Source organism: Notolepis coatsorum (assembly GCF_963971535.1).
Source record: "Notolepis coatsorum genome assembly, chromosome: 11".
In the NCBI taxonomy this organism is placed as follows: Eukaryota; Metazoa; Chordata; class Actinopteri; order Aulopiformes; family Paralepididae; genus Notolepis; species Notolepis coatsorum.
Genome location: NC_140175.1, coordinates 91537707 through 91559205, shown reverse-complemented (window position 1 = coordinate 91559205; position 21499 = coordinate 91537707). Strand labels below are relative to the sequence as shown.

The 21499-nt window shown below is 43.4% G+C and overlaps 1 protein-coding gene across 7 annotated transcripts in view; it reads left to right on the top strand.

The window, feature by feature from the left end:
• The window catches only part of add1 (adducin 1 (alpha)), an 80233-nt gene that overhangs the window by 55079 nt on the left and 3655 nt on the right, over positions 1-21499 (top strand). For 3 of the 7 annotated variants that reach the window (XM_084324778.1, XM_084324781.1, XM_084324782.1), the window contains 5 exons: positions 1553-1648; positions 3195-3287; positions 11988-12144; positions 14509-15372; positions 16892-17011. In XM_084324778.1, the coding sequence (XP_084180904.1) occupies positions 1553-1648; positions 3195-3287; positions 11988-12144; positions 14509-15372; positions 16892-17011 (1330 nt within the window). Of the gene's footprint in view, positions 1-1552; positions 1649-3194; positions 3288-11987; positions 12145-14508; positions 15373-16891; positions 17012-18068; positions 18104-21499 lie in introns of all 7 variants that reach the window. The other 4 variants (XM_084324779.1, XM_084324780.1, XM_084324784.1 and 1 more) reach the window with 4 other exon arrangements.

Genomic DNA, 21499 nt, shown 5'->3' with positions numbered 1-21499 from the left:
AAGTAGAACGTTGCTACATCCTAAACGATAGATACTTGACGTTGAATGGGCCATAGTAATGTCAATTTAGCAATACAATTTAAAAAGTTATAGCCCTGCAAAGAAGGGGAACATCTCCATAGACATAGAGCTGGCAGAGGACGGTATAAGGATGGATATAAGCGTGGCAGAGAAATGGTTAATATATATATATAATATTGCAGCGAGCGTTGTCTGCATCTAGCTTTGTAAAGTGTAACCACACTTGCGGCAGTTTTCGGCTTGCCATTTCCCCGACTGCTTTGTTGTCGTTGAATCAAGTTTGGCATTGAACGAAACATTGACATCAATTCTCTTTTGCATTACCGAAATGTGGCACCGGTGGATCTCACGTGAATCGGTACTCTGTAGTACCGACGTGATTTGGTCGATGCCCTTAAAAGTACCGGATTCGGTACCCATACTTACACGCACCAGCCCGGAAGCCAACATGCAAAGACGATACATTACACAATACATTACACACTGTAGGCCTACATTCAACCACAATGTAGCCTTCACAGTGTAGAGAGGCATAGGCACATGCCAAATACATTATCCAGTCACAACCAAGCTAGACAAGCCTCTGGGCAATTAAGTAAAAGATGATGTCCTATTGTCCTACACCTCCGACTGAATACTATAACGTCACCTGCACATGACCACGGCGGGTTGGGTGAAAGAAAATACAACTTCTTCCACTTGTCTGATCCATGGTGAAGTTAAAGCCTCACGTCATGATGTTTCACCGTCTATGTAGAGATCACCCCAATAATAGCCCCGTCTGGAATGCGCAGTTTGCTTGCCAGCCAATAATGTTAGCGGCCACTGTCAATGCTAACTATTAGCATCTGGATCCGGAGGGCAGTTCATTGACTTTGCTTTTGTACTGTACACACTGATGAAGGCCGGATTGGCTGAAAAGTTTTGCGACCGATGGAACAATTAAAAGGCAGCGATTGATCTATTTCAGAGTGCGACCATCTCTTCATGAAATGTTGACGTCTTCTGTACTAAAGAGAGCTCAGCTGCTGCTAGGGAGCGTAGCTACTAGCTAACAGGGTTGTAGTACAAGCAGCCAGCAGAAATGTTGTCACTTCCTGGTTTGCCTTTTTAAAATAAAAGTGCGGAACGATGCGATCATCACGGTCCACAACATTGTCCCATTTTAGTATTGCGACGCACCACGACGTCGCGATATATCGTTACACCCCCTACTCCTAAAACATCCGGGCATTACGAAGATGGCAGCCATCAAATATTACCATTCTCTCAAGTCATTGAATAAGTCATCATCATTGGTTCACTGCATTCAGGTATCGTTTCCATTCGACTCTTTTTAGTCATTGACCCTTTTTTTTTTTTTACTCCATTTCAGTTTAAAAAGCATGACCCTTTATTGTATTGTCGAGCCTGCGTAGATGCTCTATTTTGTGCTTTTGGTTTGTCATGTTTATTTTTCTCTGACCTGGTTTGCGTCGCTTTTGTTTTAAGGTTGTAATTTTTTTAACACTTGTTTTTCTGGCGTTTACAGTACCCAAAGGAGGAAGGCATCCGCCAGACTGCCGTAGCCAATCAGTTTATCCCAATGAATACCAACCCCAAAGACGTCCTGGAGATGAGGAATAAGGTGAGAGTGGCCTTACCAGATGAAATGTCCTTGTTGTTGGCTTGTAGAGTGCTGGTTCAGGTCAGGTCCGTCGGTGATCACACGTCCACTCACTACACCTGCACTGGGAGTATGGAAAAGGCAGTCTACACTACACTAGTGAAAATATCTTATACATTAAATCGCCAATGGGTTGTCGGCATCAAAGTTGGCCACTCCATGAACAGCACAATCATTGTTATCGTTCAATCTTTATTTAAAACTTTTAAACAAAGCTTAAAAACAGGGGAAATCGGCTAGAATACAAGATAAAAAAACAAAGTGAGTTAAAACCGTTAGTCTGATACACAGTGGTTAGTGATCATGGTTTTTGAACTGTGTGTAGGTTAGAGTGTTGATCTCTTTTTAAAGTGCCTTGAAGGATGTTCCATGAGTCGGGAGCATCAGCAGAAAAGGCAGACCTTCCTAGCCACGTGGAATTCCTAATTGTGGTGGATAAAATGTATGCATACTGCATACTGCACAGGCACTTTCTCCCCACTGGTTCTTTATCTCTTATTCTGACCAACTGTACTTTGTAAGATGGCAGCCTCAATACCATCTAGACTGGTCTGTGTTCTGTTGCTTAACACCAATTTCTTGAATGAATGAATGAATAGTTTATTTCGAACAATAAAAATAATCAAGAAACAACGGATCTTTTTTTTTAAGAAAATGCAGATAAATTGCTGTGAAAAGAAAAAGATAATAAAGTAAGATCAAATAATAAACAAAACGGTCTCTTATCCAAAAAGGAATAGGAAGAAGAACAATTAGCTTATCAGGTCCTACCCTTTATTGCAATAAACCCTTAAAAAGTACGTCTTCCAACCAAATCATCTGCAAACAAAATCACTTGTCCATCGATCAAGTTAATTTATAATCATTACTGTTAATAAATAACGTGTTATCTTACTATCAATAGGCTACTTACGGTGCATCCAGTATCTTTTAGAAGGCAAAAGGTATCTGCTGACTATCAGAACAAAATCTGTAACAAACGACAAGACAAGTCAATCATTTCAACAGAGTTACAACCTCCCTCCTCTTTCCTGTACCATTCTAGAATCTATTTTTTTGTATTTCATTTAGAACTGTGTGACGTTTTTGCTCAGTTTAACTTTTGTCATCGAATCTATTCCAGAGTCAAATGGAAATACACACCTAACTGCATCTAGACCACTGATTTTTTTTAAAGAGAACTAAAAACTCACCTCTTCACCAAAGCTTTTTCATAGTTTTAACCTTTTATACACGCCTTTGTGTGTTTTATCCCTTTTTTGTATGTTTTAATGCCTTGTTTTTTAATTGCCTGTTTTTAAAAGCCTATGTTTTACCCTGTAGCTCGTTGAGATTTGGTTCCAAATGTAAAGTGCACTACAAATAAAATGTATTATTATTATTATTAAACGCCACCAACCTTCCTGTCTGTCTGTCTGTCTGTCTGTCTGTCTGTCTGTCTGTCTGTCTGTCTGTCTGTCTGTCTGTCTGTCTGTCTGTCTGTCTGTCTGTCTGTCTGTCTGTGCAGATCCGGGATCAGAACCTGCAGGACATAAAGACAGCGGGGCCTCAGTCTCAGGTTCTGTGTTCCGGCAGTGTGATGGAACGCACCTTTACCCAGGTCAGTGCTTTTTAAACACCTAGACCCACCATGAGCTACGCTGCCCTCCTAGCCTCAGCTAGGGCCACACTTGAGGCCGAATAGGTATCTCGTAATTATACACAGTGAAAAAATACTTATTCCTGTCAAACTTGAAGTGCACTTTGCACCTCGCTTTTTTAGTTTGGATTATGTCATTGGTGCCATTGCGTTTGTCTGTGCCAACAAAGAAGCACGCGGAAAGTATTTCCCAGAAAACGGGAAACTCATTCGACCTATAGGTCTGTCGCCAACTCCTAATACACTTGCAGCCAATATGAGGACGACGTGAGTGAAGTTGCCCTCGGAATACCGATCAGCGACAAACGAGTTGCCATTACGACTCAATGTTCAATGCTATCCCGTCCTGCATCGGTTTCTGAAAGAGGCGACTTCACCCGCTAGGCAAGGCGGCGCCAAAATGTCCCCCGCGTTGCGTCCCAGAGCGTGAGCGTGGGCGCGGCCGTGTAACTGTGACGTTGTTCTTTGACCACAGAGAGTGTCGGTCTGGCAGGTGAGTAGCCTCACGCTGCACCCAGCCGGGGCTGTGTTTCCATCTCAGTTGGTCTTTGCTGCGTTTCATGTGTATTTTTTGCCTTTTTAATTTATTTTTGTTATGAGTTGAGGTATTTTTTGGTAGTATTTATTATTACAATTTTTTTTCATTTGCAGGCAGTGATCGTCTGAATCCCAAAATCTCTTATCCTTCTGCACTTGCAGGCCTATTCAACTAGATACGTGGCCCTCGAGAGGCTGTCTGCAATCTGTGGCCGGTCTTTTTAAAGCACATGTGCTGTGATTTGTAACTTTGTGCACCTGTGTCGAGCCTTGTTAACCACAGCCTCCCTATTGTTTTGTACGGAGCGGCTGCTGTCTGGAATTGATTTCAATGCTACCATTTAAAGTAAAAGAAAAGGGATGCACGTGACTATTTTACTCCATGCAGTAATAAATCTACTAACATTATACTGTATGTATATACCCCCCCCCCCCCAGTGATCTTCCTATGTGGCCACTTGCTGTTGAGGTTGAATAGCCCTGATGGGGATCATCCCTATGTTCCCCGGGTCCTATGTTCCCCCGGGTTCTATGTTCCCCGCTTTGATTGATTAATAGATTGAAAATGTTATTAATTATTATTATTTTATTAATTATTAATGTCCGCCTTGTTTCAAACGGTTAAGCTTAGGCCCTCTTTCGAACTGGTTAAGGTTAGAGTTTGGAATCAGGGCTGGTGGTCTAAAATTTTCAATCAATCAAAGCGGGGAACATAGAACCCGGGGAACATAGGACCCGGGGAACATAGACATGCTCCCCCCTGATGTACAGCATTGTGGTGATGTGTTTGTAATGCTGTTACTGGATTGTAACAAGTGCAGAGAGGATCTTGGGGATTTTTTTAGCTTTTTGAGTTCAGTTTGCATGTTATGCTTTTATCATCGAGTGCTCTTGGAGCCCTTATTTAATTTTTTTTGTTTTTGGTACTCAAGACTTTGCTGCTCGGATATTTTATCCAGACACCCAATTGAACGAGGCACCAGGGGCATCAGATTTGAATGCTTGTGTTTGCATCTTGCGCCGTCATTCAGCCGCAGTGTTCCATGAGATGGACCTACTGAAACTCCTATTCAGCTCTCGTCATCGTTCATCAAGGGCCGTTGGATGGAACTGTAGCACCTGCTAGACCGGAGTTTATCCAACCGACTAGCACCCCCTTGTGTTAGAAGTTAGCCATTGCAATGCATGGTCCCCTGGCGCTGGTTTCATTGCTGCCATGGCTTCCCAGCCTCCCCCACACCACCTCTCCTTGCATGCATGTGTCGTATGTTTGCTCATGTATTTGTGTCATTTGAAAGGGACCGTGTGTGTGTGTGTGTGTGTGTGTGTGTGTGTGTGTGTGTGTGTGTGTGTGTGTGTGTGTGTGTGTGTGTGTGTGTGTGTGTGTGTGTGTGTGTGTGTGTGTGTGTGTGTGTGTGTGTGTGTGTGTGTGTGTGTGTGTGTGTGTGTGTGTGTGTGTGTGTGTGTGTGTGTGTGTGAGTGAATGCGTTTTGTGTGTCTTTGGGGCTAGACGGATATCCATCAGCCAAATAGAATTCATCACAACAATTGAAATAAATGTTTGTTCTAATGGAAAATACCTACTTTGTAAGCTAAGTAAGTAAGCAAGCAAGCTATACTTTGGCAACCTTTGTAAGTGTAGCTACATGCTATACAATTGTCTAACTATTTTATTTAGAATAAATCGATTTATTCCCAAATAAGATCATATCAAGATAATATATTTTTTTCCCCATACTGCCTTTTAAAAAGGTTATATCGACGGGTGTATCCATTGTTGGAAATATAAACTGTCCAAACATTTTAATTTATGACAGACAAAAGTCTCATATTGGTCTAGCCCTGGTGTGAGAGGGAGTGAGAGCGTGAGAGAGAGCATCTCAGTGTGTTGGGTTGTGCCCCCCTGTCTTCACTGGGTTTACTATTGCAGGACGCCCCTCTGTCTGACTGTACGGACACTATTGCTGGCCTCGATGTGTCCGAGGGGGCGTATAGTCCCGCTAAGTCTTTTAGAAAGGTACACACTGCTCCTGCCACAATGACCTCTGACCTCTGCATCTCATATCAGCATCCCCACAACCCCCTGTACCTTGGTAGACCCGAGTTGATGCTGATATGTGTGCTTCCAGAGCTTACCGGGATGGGTTCTTAGCAGGGAGACTATATCTATCTCTAGTTGAAGGCTAACTAGGCCGTCTTAACCCTTCTGTGATGTTAGCATTTTTTTGTTACTTACCCAATGATCACGGGTCTGGTGGACCCACAACATCATTGTGATGTTAACGCAATAAAAGCCATAACAACTTTTGTAAAAATACTTAACAAAAAATGCTCAATTACAAGGAATCTAGACAGCATACTGTACATATTTGCCATTTACTGTAGCTCTGCTAGATCACATTTATCAATACAAGTACTAGTCTATTTGTTTTTTTGTGAAATGCTTGTAAAAAAAAAAAGAGAGAGCGAAGAAATGTCCATTATAATCGAGACATGAATGGAATAAATCATGTTTATCTTAGAAATATAAATTAAACGATGTGGAGGCAGACAGTGAAGGTACACAGTGAACTTGTTTGTGTAAGCTTTACCAGTTTTACTTGTTTTTAACCTACAATTTGAATTTCCACACGTTCTGGTCCAGTGAACAGGGGATGAAAATGTGCTTCTTAACCCTTTCACTACCACACCACAGAAGGTTAACAGTCTGTGTAGTGTGGTAGTGAAAGGGTTAACCTTCTGTAGTGAAAGGGTCAACACTTTGTCGTGTGGCAGTGAAAGGGTTAAGAAAATGAGCCAATGCCGGTGAGAGTTGAAAATAATAATGACTTGTATGATTTCTCTTTTAGTAAACAAAACTGGTCCCACAGACCTGAGCACCACACAAGGGTTAAGCTGGTTCCCTGGCTAGAATATCAACGTTCGTCCTGATCTCATGCTGTGTTCACATGATGTGGAAAACACATCATCCTAGTTGGAAATGCCGTTCATATTGGCTTTCGGGTCTTAACCCTTTCACAACCACACCACCAAAGGGTTCACTGCGACACCACAGAAGGATAGCCCTTTCACTGCCACACGACAAATGGTTAACCCTTTCACTACCACACTACAGAAGGTTAACCATTTCACTACCACACTACAGACGGTTAACCTTGCAGCTGAGTGCAAGGAGTAAAAAAAATATATATATATATTATTTTTAAATCAAAACAAACACGAGGCATAATTTTCAAACAGTTGAACTGCCACTACATATCATAAGGAGGTGTGACGGTGTTACCTGTAAGTGTGAAGACTCTTTGACAGTAATTATCATGAGTGTAAATCAAAGTGTGGGGAACCCCCCCCCCCTCTTTTTTCCACACAGATGGGTTCATATTTAAACTTCAGTTTAAACTTGTCAACACTTCCAACTACTAATTATTCCTGTATCCCATAATTGCAGCATTATCCAAACTATAGAAGAAAAGATCTTAGGCCCATAAGCAACGGCTGATTTGAGATGCAGTGACTGTTATGCTCGATGTCTGCTACTTTTCTTTTTATTTATTATTTTACTAAAGGGTGTTACTGAAGATAAAATCCGTCTTAAGCCCAATGTCTTTGTGGCGTTTCAGATTGTGTTGTTTGTCAAGTTTTACCCTGAATGCTTCCCATAACCCTGGTTAACACCTATTGGCTCTGACACAAACCCCTGGGCCTAAAAAAAATAATGGTTTGTTTCCGGTTGCTGACCGACCCTGCCGATTTAGGTGCGACCCAATATATTTTATGAGTTTAAAAAAAAATATATATATATATATATATATATAAATTATTCGATTTTTTTTATTTATTTTTTTGAATACAGTTTCATAGAAATCTTAGTCAAACCTTTAGTATTATGGATATTAAACATGCTGGCAGAGTACATGCATCCATGTTGTGAAATTTCTTATTAAATAAAGAAATTCCCTATCCATAGTCGCCGTGGGAAAGAATAAAATAAAAAATAAAATAAAATAAATTCCCTACCTACCCAGGGCCTTAACTGACAACCAACAGGAAACAATTTTTTTTGTTATGCCCTGTGTTGTCTGACTTGTAAATACCAAAGGATTTCCTTGTCTGACTTGTAAAAACCAAAGGGTTTTCTCGTAGACCAATTATCCTGCTGTACTTTAATTGATAGAAATAAGTTACAAAGGGCCTTAACAGTGTTGCCGTTTCTCTGAGATATGATCTGGTTTTATGTTGTCAATCAATCAATCAGATTTATTTATAGAGCACATTTAAACATGACACATGTCAACCAAAGTGCTGTACAGACTCAGAGGGTAGATACACATAGATACATCTAGACAACATATAATTGACAACAATCACATCTCAGTTTTACGGGAGGACACACAAGCAAACAGGGCATGAGTCTGTGTACATCGGGAAAAGCTAATAAGTAGAAGTGGGTTTTGAGTCTAGACTTGAAGGCATCTGTCGAGGGGGCAAGCCTAATGGAGGTGGGGATGCTGTTCCACAGTTCAGGGGCTGCGACAGCAAAGGCACGGCCCCCCCTCAGCTTAAGGTTAGACCTCCGGACTGTTAGGCGCCACTGATTAGCTGACCTGAGGGACCTGGTGTTGGAATAGGGGGATAGGAGGTCTGAGATGTAGGAGGGGGGGGTGACGGCCGGTGACCATTAACCCTTTCCCCGCCAATAACGTCGTACAACAGGTTTCAAGTTCATGCGAATTCTGCCAATAACGGCGTACGACGTGATTCTGATCATAATTTCATATTTTTGCCATGGTATTCATATTTCACTCACGGAGCCTTGTCGGATGCTGTGTGAGCCAGCACAACTCTGCAACGCTTCAATACTGCCACCTGGTGGCTGATCGGCGAGTTGCAACCAGAAGTGGATCTCTTGTGATCCCCGTGCGTCTCCCTATTCCGTCCGGCCACTCGTTTATCGTTGCGGGACTCAATACACACACCGTGGATATGGATCTTTGCCATAACTCAATAATCTACATGATTTGGGCGTGTATTAGTAATATACAAACCGGAAATGGATCGCCTAGATCCCCACCACATAACTGGGATCTGTTTGCTCCACTCTCATCGCCCAACGGTACGAGGAGACTGACGTGAGTTTCAGCGTTTTTGTTTATCATTTTCGATACAAACTGCTCTGATCAATATATCACCCATACTACATGAAGCATCTAACGACTATCACGGAATTATAAACGACCCCCCCCCCCCGTTCACCCGCGCATGATCAGTCATAACGTTTAGGACCATGTACAGTTGAAATTTTTAATATAACGTCGATCAACTGCATTTGATGATCTAATATGCATTTGTGCCTATATCTCACGTTCTGGGAAATACTGCAGAAAACGATAAAAACATATTTATACTCTAGACGGTATTTTCGTATGAATGTGTGAATGAAAAGGTAAAACGTTCCTACATCCTGAACGATAGATAATCGATGTTGAATGGGCCATAGTAATGTCAATTTAGCAATACAATTTAAAAAGTTATAGCCCTGCAAAGAAGGTGAACATCTCCATACAGTGCTGGCAGAGATCAAACAGCGATGGATATAAGCGTGGCAGAGAATGGGTTAAGGGCTTTACAAACGAACAGGAGAACCTTAAAATGTATTCTGTAGCGTTCTGGAAACCAATGAAGGGAGGCAAGGACAGGGGTGATGTGGTCTCTCTTACGGGTTCCAGTCAACAGTCAGTTGTAGATCCATAGACTCATATATTTATTCAAGTCAAGTGTTCCTTTATTAATCCCCTTGGGGATTACAGGGGGTACATGTAGGAGAGGTACATAGAACAAAGTGCAAGTAATAATGACAATAGTGATAACAGTAGTAGTAGTGAGTGGCAGGATTCAATCAGACCGTAATACTACTAATAGTGATGATGGTACACATGGTCCAAACCGTAGTACCACACTGCACCAGAGTCTGTGCAGTGTTTATTAACTCATTCAGCGCCAGTCACAAGAAAAGTCTGGTTCTTTTATTAGCTATATCCATAAATTTTTCATCCATCCAGCCTGATGTTATCATTGGGAATGGGTCTGAGCTCTCAAAAGGGCATTGCACATCATTGAAATCTCTTCCCCTTGGACTGTACGCTGATCTAACAAGTCCGGTCCAGGTTTTCCTTCTCGGGCAAGAGTAACGTTTATAACACATGGACTGGGGAGACTGGGAGCAGCGTGGATTATGCCTTTCGGACATATAACGTTGGATCAATAAACGCGATCAATATTTGGAATAGCGATCAGGAATTTGATTAATCTTTTTGCAGGACATCAGATGTGAGCTAAGGACTATGTTACGAATCTTGGGTTAATCCGATGTTTCTTTCGCCACCATCGGAGCGTGTGTGTTTCTGACGTTGGCTGCAGGCAAAGCACTGAGAAGCTCATGTTCGCGCATGATGACACATATAATACCGATAATCTAGCGTTATTTTCAGAACGATTCATAAATCAAGCGACAAATGGGACGATTTCTAAGGAAATACATTGAAGCGCTGTTTGCTCGAGTTTCTTGAGATTAGACAGAATGCTCTGGAAATATACTCTTATTCACCACGGTATAAAACGGAAATGTATGTATGAAAAAACAATCTGTTTTGTACATGTTGACTGGAAGCAACTCACTGACAATCGACGGGTGTATTAGACCCATAGCTATAATATAAGATATATTTTAAGCACTCGCAAATGTCGCAGTCCCCCCATTGATTAAAGTGATGGCGCCCTCTGGCGTCCCGACCCGTGGCGCTGAATGAGTTAAGAGTCGGGTAGTGTAAATGTAGGCATGGCAACCTTTGACTGGCATTGTTTATTGCCCTTTTTCACCTCAGTGTTATTCTTTTTTTAAAGCAGGAAGCTGAATGTGTGGTAGTTTAGGGCGATATCTCTGACCTGACCATATGTACAGAGCTGGCTGAGGGCTCTGTTTACTCTGTAGTAATACAGATTAATACAGAGAGACACTCTGAGAGGAATTCCCCTTGAACTAATGTAAAATAAAATTATATTAATACATTTTTATTTTTCGAGAACCGCTGGAATAGATAATTCACCCTTGTGAATTCCAGGGCATCAGGCGTCAGACGTCCAACCGTGCTCAGTTGGGTGAGCTTGTTATCAACTCCTGCGTGCTACGGACCGATGCACACGTTTCAATAGCTTGTAGTAGTAGAAGAACACAGTAACGCTAGTGGAAGTAGTTTTCACAACATCAAAGGCAGTGTGAGATCTACCAAAAACATGGCTTCATGCACCTACGCTAGGACTTTCCCCAGCATTTCCAAACAAGATGGTTGAGTCTCAACTAGGAGGCTGTCCAGAGGGGGGCTATGACATGAAGCATAAGGTTGCACAATAGTTTAATGTTGAACACGAAAACAAAAGTGACAATAATTGTTTTATGAGAGTGAAGCTATTCATTTAACAATGTATATTTAAGCCTGGATTTTAGTGATGAAATAGATGAGCAATTTTTTTTTTTATTATAGAGCGTTTTGAATTCCAAATTGTAGAACCTCTAAATCTTATACTGAACTGACCTAATGTTGTGCGGAAGAAATTACTGATGCATATTATTTGATTTCCTTGTTGGATATGAATGAATACTGGAGGAAAACAATAGGATGGAAAACAATAGGAAATAAATCTAAATTAAAAGTAGAGTTGCATCATATCTGGTATACATTAATATCAAAGATTGATGGTATTTTAAGTTGCCTAAAAAAATGACTTCAGAAACCACATATATCCATGCAGCGTTGCTATTTCCAATCTGTAATAATGACACATGCGCTTGCCTAAAGCTCTTCTAAATAAACGTACTCTAAATAAGAGAAAAGCTCCCGACACGGGAAAGTTAAATTCGCCCACATTTTTTATTGAAACGGCTAAAAAAGATACATTATATCTACATCGTTTTTATGGTGTTGTGTTTTTTTATTATTATTTTAAAAATGTAATTTATAACTCTTGACCAGAGCTGTATATGGAAACCCAGATCCCTGAAACCACTTTTCACCGTGGGACGTCCCGTCTCTCTGCTCCTGTCCTCCTTCTCTCTTGTGTGTCTCACAGGGGGAGCTGGTGACGGCGTCCAAGGCCATCATCGAGAAGGAGTACCAGCCCCGGGTGATCGTCAGCAAGCCGGGCCCCAACCCCTTCACCAAGCAGACGGACCGGGAGCTGGAGGAGTACCGCAAGGAGGTGGAGCTGAAGCAGAAGGGACCGGAAGGTAAATCAGGAGGTCTGGGGGGGGGGGGAGAAGGAGGGTAAACCCACCTGAACTCACTTTACCCTCCTTTTCTTTAACCCTTTCACTACCACGCTACAGAAGGTTAACCTTTCACAGCCACACTACTAACCGTCTGTAGTGTGGTAGTGGAAGGGTTAACCCTTTGTCGCGTGGCAGTGGAAGGGTTATTAAGCTGATGTGGATCTCCATGCTTGAAATTCATAGTATAGATTATAGTATACGTAGTTTTTTCAGGTAAAAAGAAAGAAAAAAAGCCTTTGTTGAAATAAAACAAAATACTGTGATACTAGTGTGTGTGTGTGAGAAGAAAAGGTAGATTTGTACAGTGCTGGTTATTGGTGTTACTGAGATCATCAGGTTACCCACCTTTTATTTTAGCACTGGGTGCGGTTGGGGTGTAGCAGAGACCCTGAACATACCACCCTGTCTGGGGTGTAGCAGAGACCCTGAACATACCACCCTGTCTGGGGTGTAGCAGAGAACCTGAACATATCACCCTGTCTGGGGTGTAGCAGAGACCCTGAACATACCACCCTGTCTGGGGTGTAGCAGAGAACCTGAACATACCACCCTGTCTGGGGTGTAGCAGAGAACCTGAACATACCACCCTGTCTGGGGTGTAGCAGAGACCCTGAACATACCACCCTGTCTGGGGTGTAGCAGAGACCCTGAACATACCACCCTGTCTGGGGTGTAGCAGAGAACCTGAACATACCACCCTGTCTGGGGTGTAGCAGAGAACCTGAACATACCACCCTGTCTGGGGTGTAGCAGAGAACCTGAACATACCACCCTGTCTCCACTCTTCTTTGCCTGCCTCTCTCTCTCTGTCCTCTTGTGTGTATGTGTCCCTCTCCTAGTCTCTCTCTCTTTGTCTCTCTTTGTGTGTAATGTGTGCGTTTCTCTCCTTGTCTCTCTTTGTATCTCTCTTGTGTGTGTAATGTGTGCCTCTTTCTCTGTCTCTCTTTGTGTGTGTATGTCTCTCTCCTCGTCTCTCTTTGTATCTCTTGTGTGTGTAATGTGTGCCTCTCTCTCTTTCTCTGTCTCTCTTTGTGTGTGTATGTCTCTCTCTTTGTATATCTCTCTTTGTGTGTGTGTGTGTTTCTCTCCTTGTCTCTCTTTGTATATATCTCTCTTTGTGTGTGTGTTTCTCTCCTTGTCTCTCTTTGTATATCTCTCTTTGTGTGTGTGTCTCTCTCCTTGTCTCTCTTTGTATATCTCTCTCTTTGTGTGTGTATGTCTCTCCTAGTCTCTCTCTTGTGTGTGTAATGTGTGCCTCTCTCTCTCTCCTTGTCTCTCTTTGTATCTCTCTCTCTTTGTGTGTGTATGTCTCTCCTTGTCTCTCTTGTGTGTGTGTAATGTGTGCCTCTCTCTCTCTCCTTGTCTCTCTTTGTATATCTCTCTCTTTGTGTGTGTATGTCTCCTTGTATCTCTTGTGTGTTTAATGTGTGCCTCTCTATATCTCTCTCTCCTTGTCTCTCTTTGTATATCTCTCTTTGTGTGTGTATGTCTCTCTCCTTGTCTCTTGTGTGTAATGTGTGCGTTTCTCTCCTTGTCTCTCTTTGTATCTCTCTCTTTGTGTGTGTATGTCTCTCCTTGTCTCTCTCTTGTGTGTGTAATGTGTGCCTCTCTCTCTCTCTCTCTCTCTCTCTCTCTCTCTCTCTCTCTCTGTCTCTCTTTGTATATCTCTCTCTTTGTGTGTGTGTGCCTCTCTCTTTCTCTCTCCCTCCCTCTCTCTCTCTCCCTTTCTCTCTCCCTCCCTCTCTCTGCTTTGAAGGTCAAGAATAATGTATAAGACGAGGGAAATGTTTTTACTATCTGATCTCCTGTTTAATGTTATCTGAATATGTAGGAACACAGAGTATGTTAAGAATTGAGGGAACTTTTCCTGTTGCCCAGAATAATACAACCTCTTTTAGTTTCACAGGATGTGTTGCATGTTCATGTTATTGCAAGTTAGATGGTTGTGTTTATGTTCAAATGTTTCTTTCTTTTCCAATGTTTTATTTTTCAGCAGATAGTATCAACAACAACATGATAAATAACATATTCCCGTTTGACAGGAATGTACAAATGTTGTTTGTTTATTTATTATTTTTTTAAACAATAATTTTTAAGTCTGAATCCCTCTTCCTTTTTCAAATGGACAGCATCAGTTGGTTGTGTCTGTCCTGTATGTGAGTGAGTGAGTGGCAATAGGAATTTTTGCCTATTACCAGTTTTTAAAAGATATTCTTTTGGAGAATTGAAAGCATCAGTCGCCTACATCTTCCTCAGACCATGTCAGGAGGACTGATGTCAGGCGAGGCAGCCAGATTGATGTATTGCCTCCCCACTCTTCAGTGCCGGCGCAAGGAGAGCGTAAGGAGGTGGAACCACCAACCACCACCACCACTGGCGGCTCCCAGCTCCCTGAGGCTGTGGAAGTAGCTTGTGGGGAAGCCTCCGCCTCCGCCCCTCCACAGCAGGAAGCCACGCCTCCACAGCAGGAAACCACGCCCCCACAACAGGAAGCCACACCTCCACAACAGGAAGCCACACCTCCACAACAGGAAGCCACACCTCCACAACAGGAAGCCACACCTCCACAGCAGGGAGCCACACCTCCACAGCAGGAAGCCACGCCTCCACAGCAGGAAGCCATGCCCCCACAACAGGAAGCCACGCCTCCACAACAGGGAGCCACGCCTCCACAACAGGGAGCCACACCTCCACAACAGGGAGCCACACCTCCACAGCAGGAAACCACGCCTCCACAACAGGAAGCCATGCCTCCACAGCAGAAAGCCACCCCTTCACAGCAGGAAGCCACCCCTCCACAACAGAAAGCCACATCTCCACAGCAGGAAGCGACCCCTCCACAACAGAAAGCCACGCCTCCACAGCAGGAAGCCGCCACCCCACCCCCGCAGTCTGCCAGTGCGCCACAACCGGAGCATGACACCCCCGTCTTAGAGAAGCCGCCCTCACCGGCCACCCCTCTAGCCCAGCCACCCCCAGCCCAGGCCTCTCCCTCCTCCCCGCGCCTCCCCGCTGAGGCCGAGCCGACCGGGGGGGAGAACCCTGGGAAGGACCCTGAGGAGGACCCTGAGGAGGACCGGCTCACCGCTCCTGAGTCCCCCCAGAAGGAGTTCCACTGCGCTGTGGTGCGAGCCCTCAGCAAGGAGCAGGAGGTGGGGGAGGTGGCCGACGCCAACCAGGCTCCAGGTACTCCAGGAATCACGCTGAGCTCCGGTTCTCCGCTATACCCTCCTCCCTGCCCCCCCCGTCCCACCTCCTCCAGCCCTCGCTCCCATCTCACTGTGGACCCTGGGGACCCCCCCCTGCCTGCTGGGTCCTTGCTCTGGTGGGGTGGGGGGTTGGTTCTGTTGATGTTTTTTGTTTTACCATCTGGCAAACATCCTCCTCCTTACCCCACAGCTCAATCTCCAAAGTCCTCTTTGCTTCATTCCTCCCTCCCTCCCCACTCCCACCTGCCGCTTCTCTGAAGGCATCACAGAGGACTCCTCCCTTCAGACGCTCCTCATCCCAATAGTTATTATACTGTGTAACCGAGTGAGGAGCGGAGGAGTGAAGCAAAAAGCGCTTTGAGATTGAAGTTCTCATGCGCTCCTTTTTTTTAAACGAAAGGAGCCTCGATTGTGCCGACTTCTTCCGGGGAAGCCTAGCACAATCCCCATCACCCCCAAATCAACCGGTCATCCCAATCAGAGCATCTCACGGGTGGAGGTGAACAAAATGGTGTCCTCCTCTTCCTGCTAACCTGTCCTGGACCCCACTGTCCCCATTGTTGTCCTCTTTTGGTTTTGTTGGTTGAATTGGTTGCTAATGTTACTAATCACTTGGGATTTGCTGTCCAAACCAAGCCTCTCCCTCCCGGCTGACTGACACTGACTGGTTCTCGGTTCTTATGGGTTTCTTTGGTTGTTCTTATTTTTTTTTAAGGTGGAATCTCCTGGGCGTTTTTTGTTCTCATGCGTGTGTGTGCACCATTCTCCCTCCTCTTCCTCCTCTCGATTACAGCCTGCTGCCCAATAGCGGCCTCGCACAGAATGTTTGTGTAGGACTGTCCTCCAACACGGCCGCCCGTAACGTAGCAGCTGTTGTTCTGTACGTTGATTTATGGGAAATATCTCACAACAAAAACATAATGATTTGGCGTCTTTATTACTGGATCTTGTAAACGAGTCACAGTAGAACAGTAATATGCTTTTCCGGTATACCTACTACATGGAAATTTGGCATTTCCTTATGAAAGTGGTTACCAGTGATTACAGGCAGCCATGCTGGATGAGAACTCCAGAAACATTCTGTACACGGCCTCTATTGTGTTGTGCCGTGCACTCTGTGCACTCTTCATACCGGTGTTATTATTACTGCATAACGCCAAGTATGACGGGTGATGATTTTGGAATCAGTTGATTACCTGAATGAATATGAATGGATCAGATTTTATTAACTCAAAATTAATTTATGATTTGAGACTCGTCAGAGAAATGTGTATAGATCTGATAACAATGGATGGCATTTGGTCATTAATTCTTGGGAGAAACTCTGAATGAATTTCCAAAATTGAACAAATGCGTATAAAATCTGTATCGATGGACAACTTGCTCATTGGGTAATTAATTCCTTCTACTGTGTACTCCTGTGGGTTAATGGATGCACAAAAAAAAAGTATTCATGTTTTTGAATTTTTTTTTTATTCTCCTCGACATTCCCTCAGAACAAGAGCAAGAGCAGCTAGCTGTACCCGAGGAAGAGGAAGAGGAACAAGAAGCTAAGGAGCCTAAAGGCCAGAGCCCCACGGCCACGCCCCCTAGCACCCCCGTCAGAGCAGAGGAGGGTGAGTTGGCCTGATGACGTCTTGGCCTCGGGCCTGGTTCAGCATGGATTTACCCAAGGTGCTGTGGCTGGTTGGTTTGGTTTGGGGGCGATCCAGGAGGAATGCATCTGCCTGTGTGTGTCTGGGCCGTCTGTTCTTGTGGTCGGCCTTTTAACCCAACTACTCCAGGCCCTTGTGCCATGTTGTTTGTGTAATAACAGGCCAAGAGGTTCAATAGGATAATTTAGTTTTCCACCAAGAGGAAGTAGAGAACGAGGCCAGGGTTAGGTCATCCAGAGAGTGAGGGAGGGAGGGAGGGAGGGAGGGAGGGAGCTGGAGATGAGCGAGGTGGAATAAGGGAGCGGGAGAGATTTATGTGTGGATTCAGTGAGAGAGGTGTGGACAGTGACACAGTGAGGTTAAAACACGTCAGTTATCAGAAGGTTCTTGTTTTAGATTCTATGCTGAGCTAGAGTTCAGGCCCAATGCAGCCACCCTCTTGGTCTTTATTACTATTGGATTACACCTCCACTAGCAGTATCATCCCTGATGATGCCGGCTCTACACGCCCAGGGCACAGTCGACACTTAAGAGTTATGAGAAGACGCTAGCTTGCCATGGCTTCATACAGAAACAAGCATGACATCCTTCTTGACATCGTTTTTGATGTTCCTTGCTAAGGATGATATACGGCAGTCTCTAACCCTAAACAAACACACGAGAGCCTTTTTGTTCTTGTATGGGCCATGGTACGCAGTGATGGAGGACGAGGGCTTTGATCCCAGGTGTAATCTAATAACCTGTATGTTATAAAAGATAACAAAATGTCTCTCCAGGCCTCCCCTCCACCCCTCACTCCCATTCTCCATCTTTCTGGAGTTCTCCTAAGAATGGTTTCTATCCATTCTTCACATTTTCTTTTCTCCTGGTGGTTTTCTTTCACATTCTTTTTATTAATTTATTTATTTTTTCCTTTTTTGTTTGTTATTTTAACACGGTGGCTGTGGTTTGACCTGCATAGACATTTGTTTCTACTTGTGCTTTTTTTCTTCTTTGTGGCTGCGTTTACAATCTGAAGATGGAAATGCAAAAGAATACCTGTTGCCATAGTAAGTACGTACTGTTCCAACCTGCCCCCTCACCCCCACCTCACTCACCCTCCACCCCCATGCTTGTGTTCGATCATTAACCCTTTCTTCTGGCATGGCTTCACTAGTACCGCCGTTCTGTGGTCTTTACAAACAAACAACCCCATTGGCCTTGGGTTTGTGACCGTTCGGCCAATCGTTCTCCGGTCTCTGACTTCCTCGTTTCTATTTCCTGGTGTTGACGGGGGGTTACTTCAGAGCTCCTCCCCCTCTTTGTGTGCGGCTATCATTCATGAGGTGAAGTTAAAGGAGCTGTAAGTGGTATTTTCTTAAAATAAGTGGTCTACATGTTAAAATAATAGCTCTACACCATCAGCCATCACGGATATTATAGAGTATCTGGTCAGTAACATGGGTCTCCCAGTCCCTCCGCTTTGCAGTAAATGCAAAATACATTTCCTGGTATCCCGTTTCCCACTTTATCCAATCAGGAGAGGGAACTCCACACTGCAAAAATGATCAGACAAAAATAAAAAATAGTTTTAAGCAAATGTATCCTTGAAACAAGTCAAATAATCTAATAGTACAGTAAGCTAATTTGGCTTGGCAAGAAGTAAAAAGAAATATCTAAGGTTCTCTCTCCTGATTGGATAAAGTGGGAACAGGATAGCAGGAAATGTATCTTGTGTTTATTGCAGACTGGAGGGACTGGGAGAACCATGTTACTGACCAAACACACTATACCAGTGATGACTGTTGGGATGTAGATGGAATTCAACTCTTAACACTTAAACAAACACTTACAGCAACTTTTTTTAAATGACCACCACAGCGGACACATCATGTGTGACCCCTGTGAGCAGAGATTCTGACAATAGACTCAAATTGTGTCAAATATCGTATTCCAGTTAGAATATTTTGTGTTGACACTGCATATAAGGGAATGCGAAAATTGTCTTGCCGTGCTTAACTCGGGACATGACAAATAAGTTCAGGGGTGCGATCTATGAAGACATGGACTCCCCATGTTACCATAGTGACAGTGAGCCCGGTCCAAAGGGCAGCGGGGGAGGCGTCTGAAATAAACCCCACAACACTCAAACCAACCTATCTTTGTGTTCAGTAACCTCTCCTTTCTTCTTGGTGCTGGCCCACTGTCAAATTAACCTATACATATCTTACCCGATGTATATGAAACCCATATATTCCTATCTCATAAATCCAACAGGTAATGTATTTGAAAGTGTGTTTTGATGGTCTTTCTTTTTCCAGATGACTCCTTTACCAGGTACCTCAGTGCTTTTAGTAGAGTGTGGCTATAAATGTATATCTTTGGCGCTTTGCAGAGACTAGCTGCTTAGCTTAGCATCAACAATAGCGGCGATGGCGCCAAAGCTTGGCCGTGTGGTTTGAAGTCTCTATCCGTCTGTGTGATGTGTTTCTTCACCTTTTGCAATCTCACGGACATGAGATGCACATGATCCTCATTAGATGTTTAGGATCAACATTGGTGAAGGAGCTGTGAGCGCAGCGAGGCGTTTGACGATCCTTCTGTAGCATGTCTGTGAGATTAAAACGCCAACTAAGCCGCTAGTTGTTTTCGCAATTGACTCCAGGCTGCTTTTATGCGAGCATGATGCGGTGGTTTGGGTGCTGTGTTGGTGGTTGAGCACAGGAAGTCTTATGGACCAGAGCTTTTTGGATCTAGCACTCTTTATTATTGGTAGTGGCCATTACTGTATACCTTTTTTCTTTTTTTATTTAATAACATTTTTAACATCCAGACTCATTGCTGGGAGTATTTAAAAAATGTAGAAAGTAACATAACTGCTATTGAATATGGTAGGTTGAACAGTTTGAAATAATCATCACCCAATGTCAAAACGTGCACGTGCACGTCTATAACCGTTATTAGAAGCTCTTAAAAGCCCTCGGTTGTGTTCATTTTTAACAGAAAATCATCAGAGCAGGACATGAAGCTATTTCTGCAGACTCATGCATCTTGCTGTACGTGGCTGGGTTCGATAAGACTAGATGAAAAGGCTTGTGGTTGTTGGTCTCCATTCTGCCACAAAGATAGAATGTAGTCATAGTGGATCGGATGGATCACTTCTGAATCTCTCATTGAGCGTTTGTGAAACGGCGATTGACATACAGTTAGGGCTGCAACGATTAGTCGACATAATCGACGACGTCGATTATAAAAAATTGTCGACGAGAAATTGTTGCGTCGATTAGTCATTAAAAAAAAAAAAAAAAAAAAACTTTATTTAATTTTCTTTTTTTTTCTTTTTTTTTGTGCACTACCTATCTTTGTGAGAGTGGCTTCTCAGGGTTCCAGACAACATCATAACATGCTGATCCCATAGCAAATTTTGGACATTGAAAACATTGTTCCCCTGCAGGAGATGATGATCAGACTAGACACACAATACATTACACACGCACTCCTCTCACTCACACACAGTGATCAGAGTAAGACACACACATACACACTCCTCTCACTCACACACAGCGATCAGAGTAAGACACACACACATACACACTCCTCTCATTCACACACAGCGATCAGAGTAAGACACACACACATTCACACTCCTCTCTCTCACACACAGCGATCAGAGTAAGACACACACACATTCACACTCCTCTCACTCACACACAGCGATCAGAGTAAGACACACACACATACACAAATTACGCAGTACACACCTCTCACTCACACAGCGATCAGAGTAAGACACACACACAAATTACACAGTACACACACTCCTCTCACTCACACAGCGATCAGAGTAAGACACACACATACACACACACACAGACTCCTCTCACACACAGCAAACAAAAGTTATTTAAAGTACACTTCCACTTTAATTTGTATTATTTAATTTATTTATCTTGTTATGAGTGATTGCTGTAATGTTCTTCAAATACATTTTCATTTAAAGTGGCTTAAAGATCCAAATTCAAATGTTTCATGAGTCATTATTTAAATTTGCTATGGGATCATCATGTTATGATGTTGTTGTTTGGTCCTGACAAGAGTCTCAAAGTCTGGGGTGATGGTAGACAAGCAACTCTGAGGTCATGCTCAATGTCCAATCTGTTCCTCTGCTCTGTCTTCAGCTGGACCAGAGCTGAGAAGCCACTTTCACAAAGATAGGTAATTAAAAAAAAGAAAAAAAATCCTTTTTTTTTCATTTTGTTGTTGTTGTTGTTTACATTGGTTTTCGATTAGTCGACTAATCGAAAAAATAATCGGCAGATTAGTCGACTACCAAATTAGTCATTAGTTGCAGCCCTACATACAGTAGAGATCCACCAAACCAGACGTCTTTTTAGACGTTCACCTCTGACGCCACTCGGTTCAACACCACAGTGACCTCGCTCTGCCTGCAGAGAAGGCTGTTCATCTCAG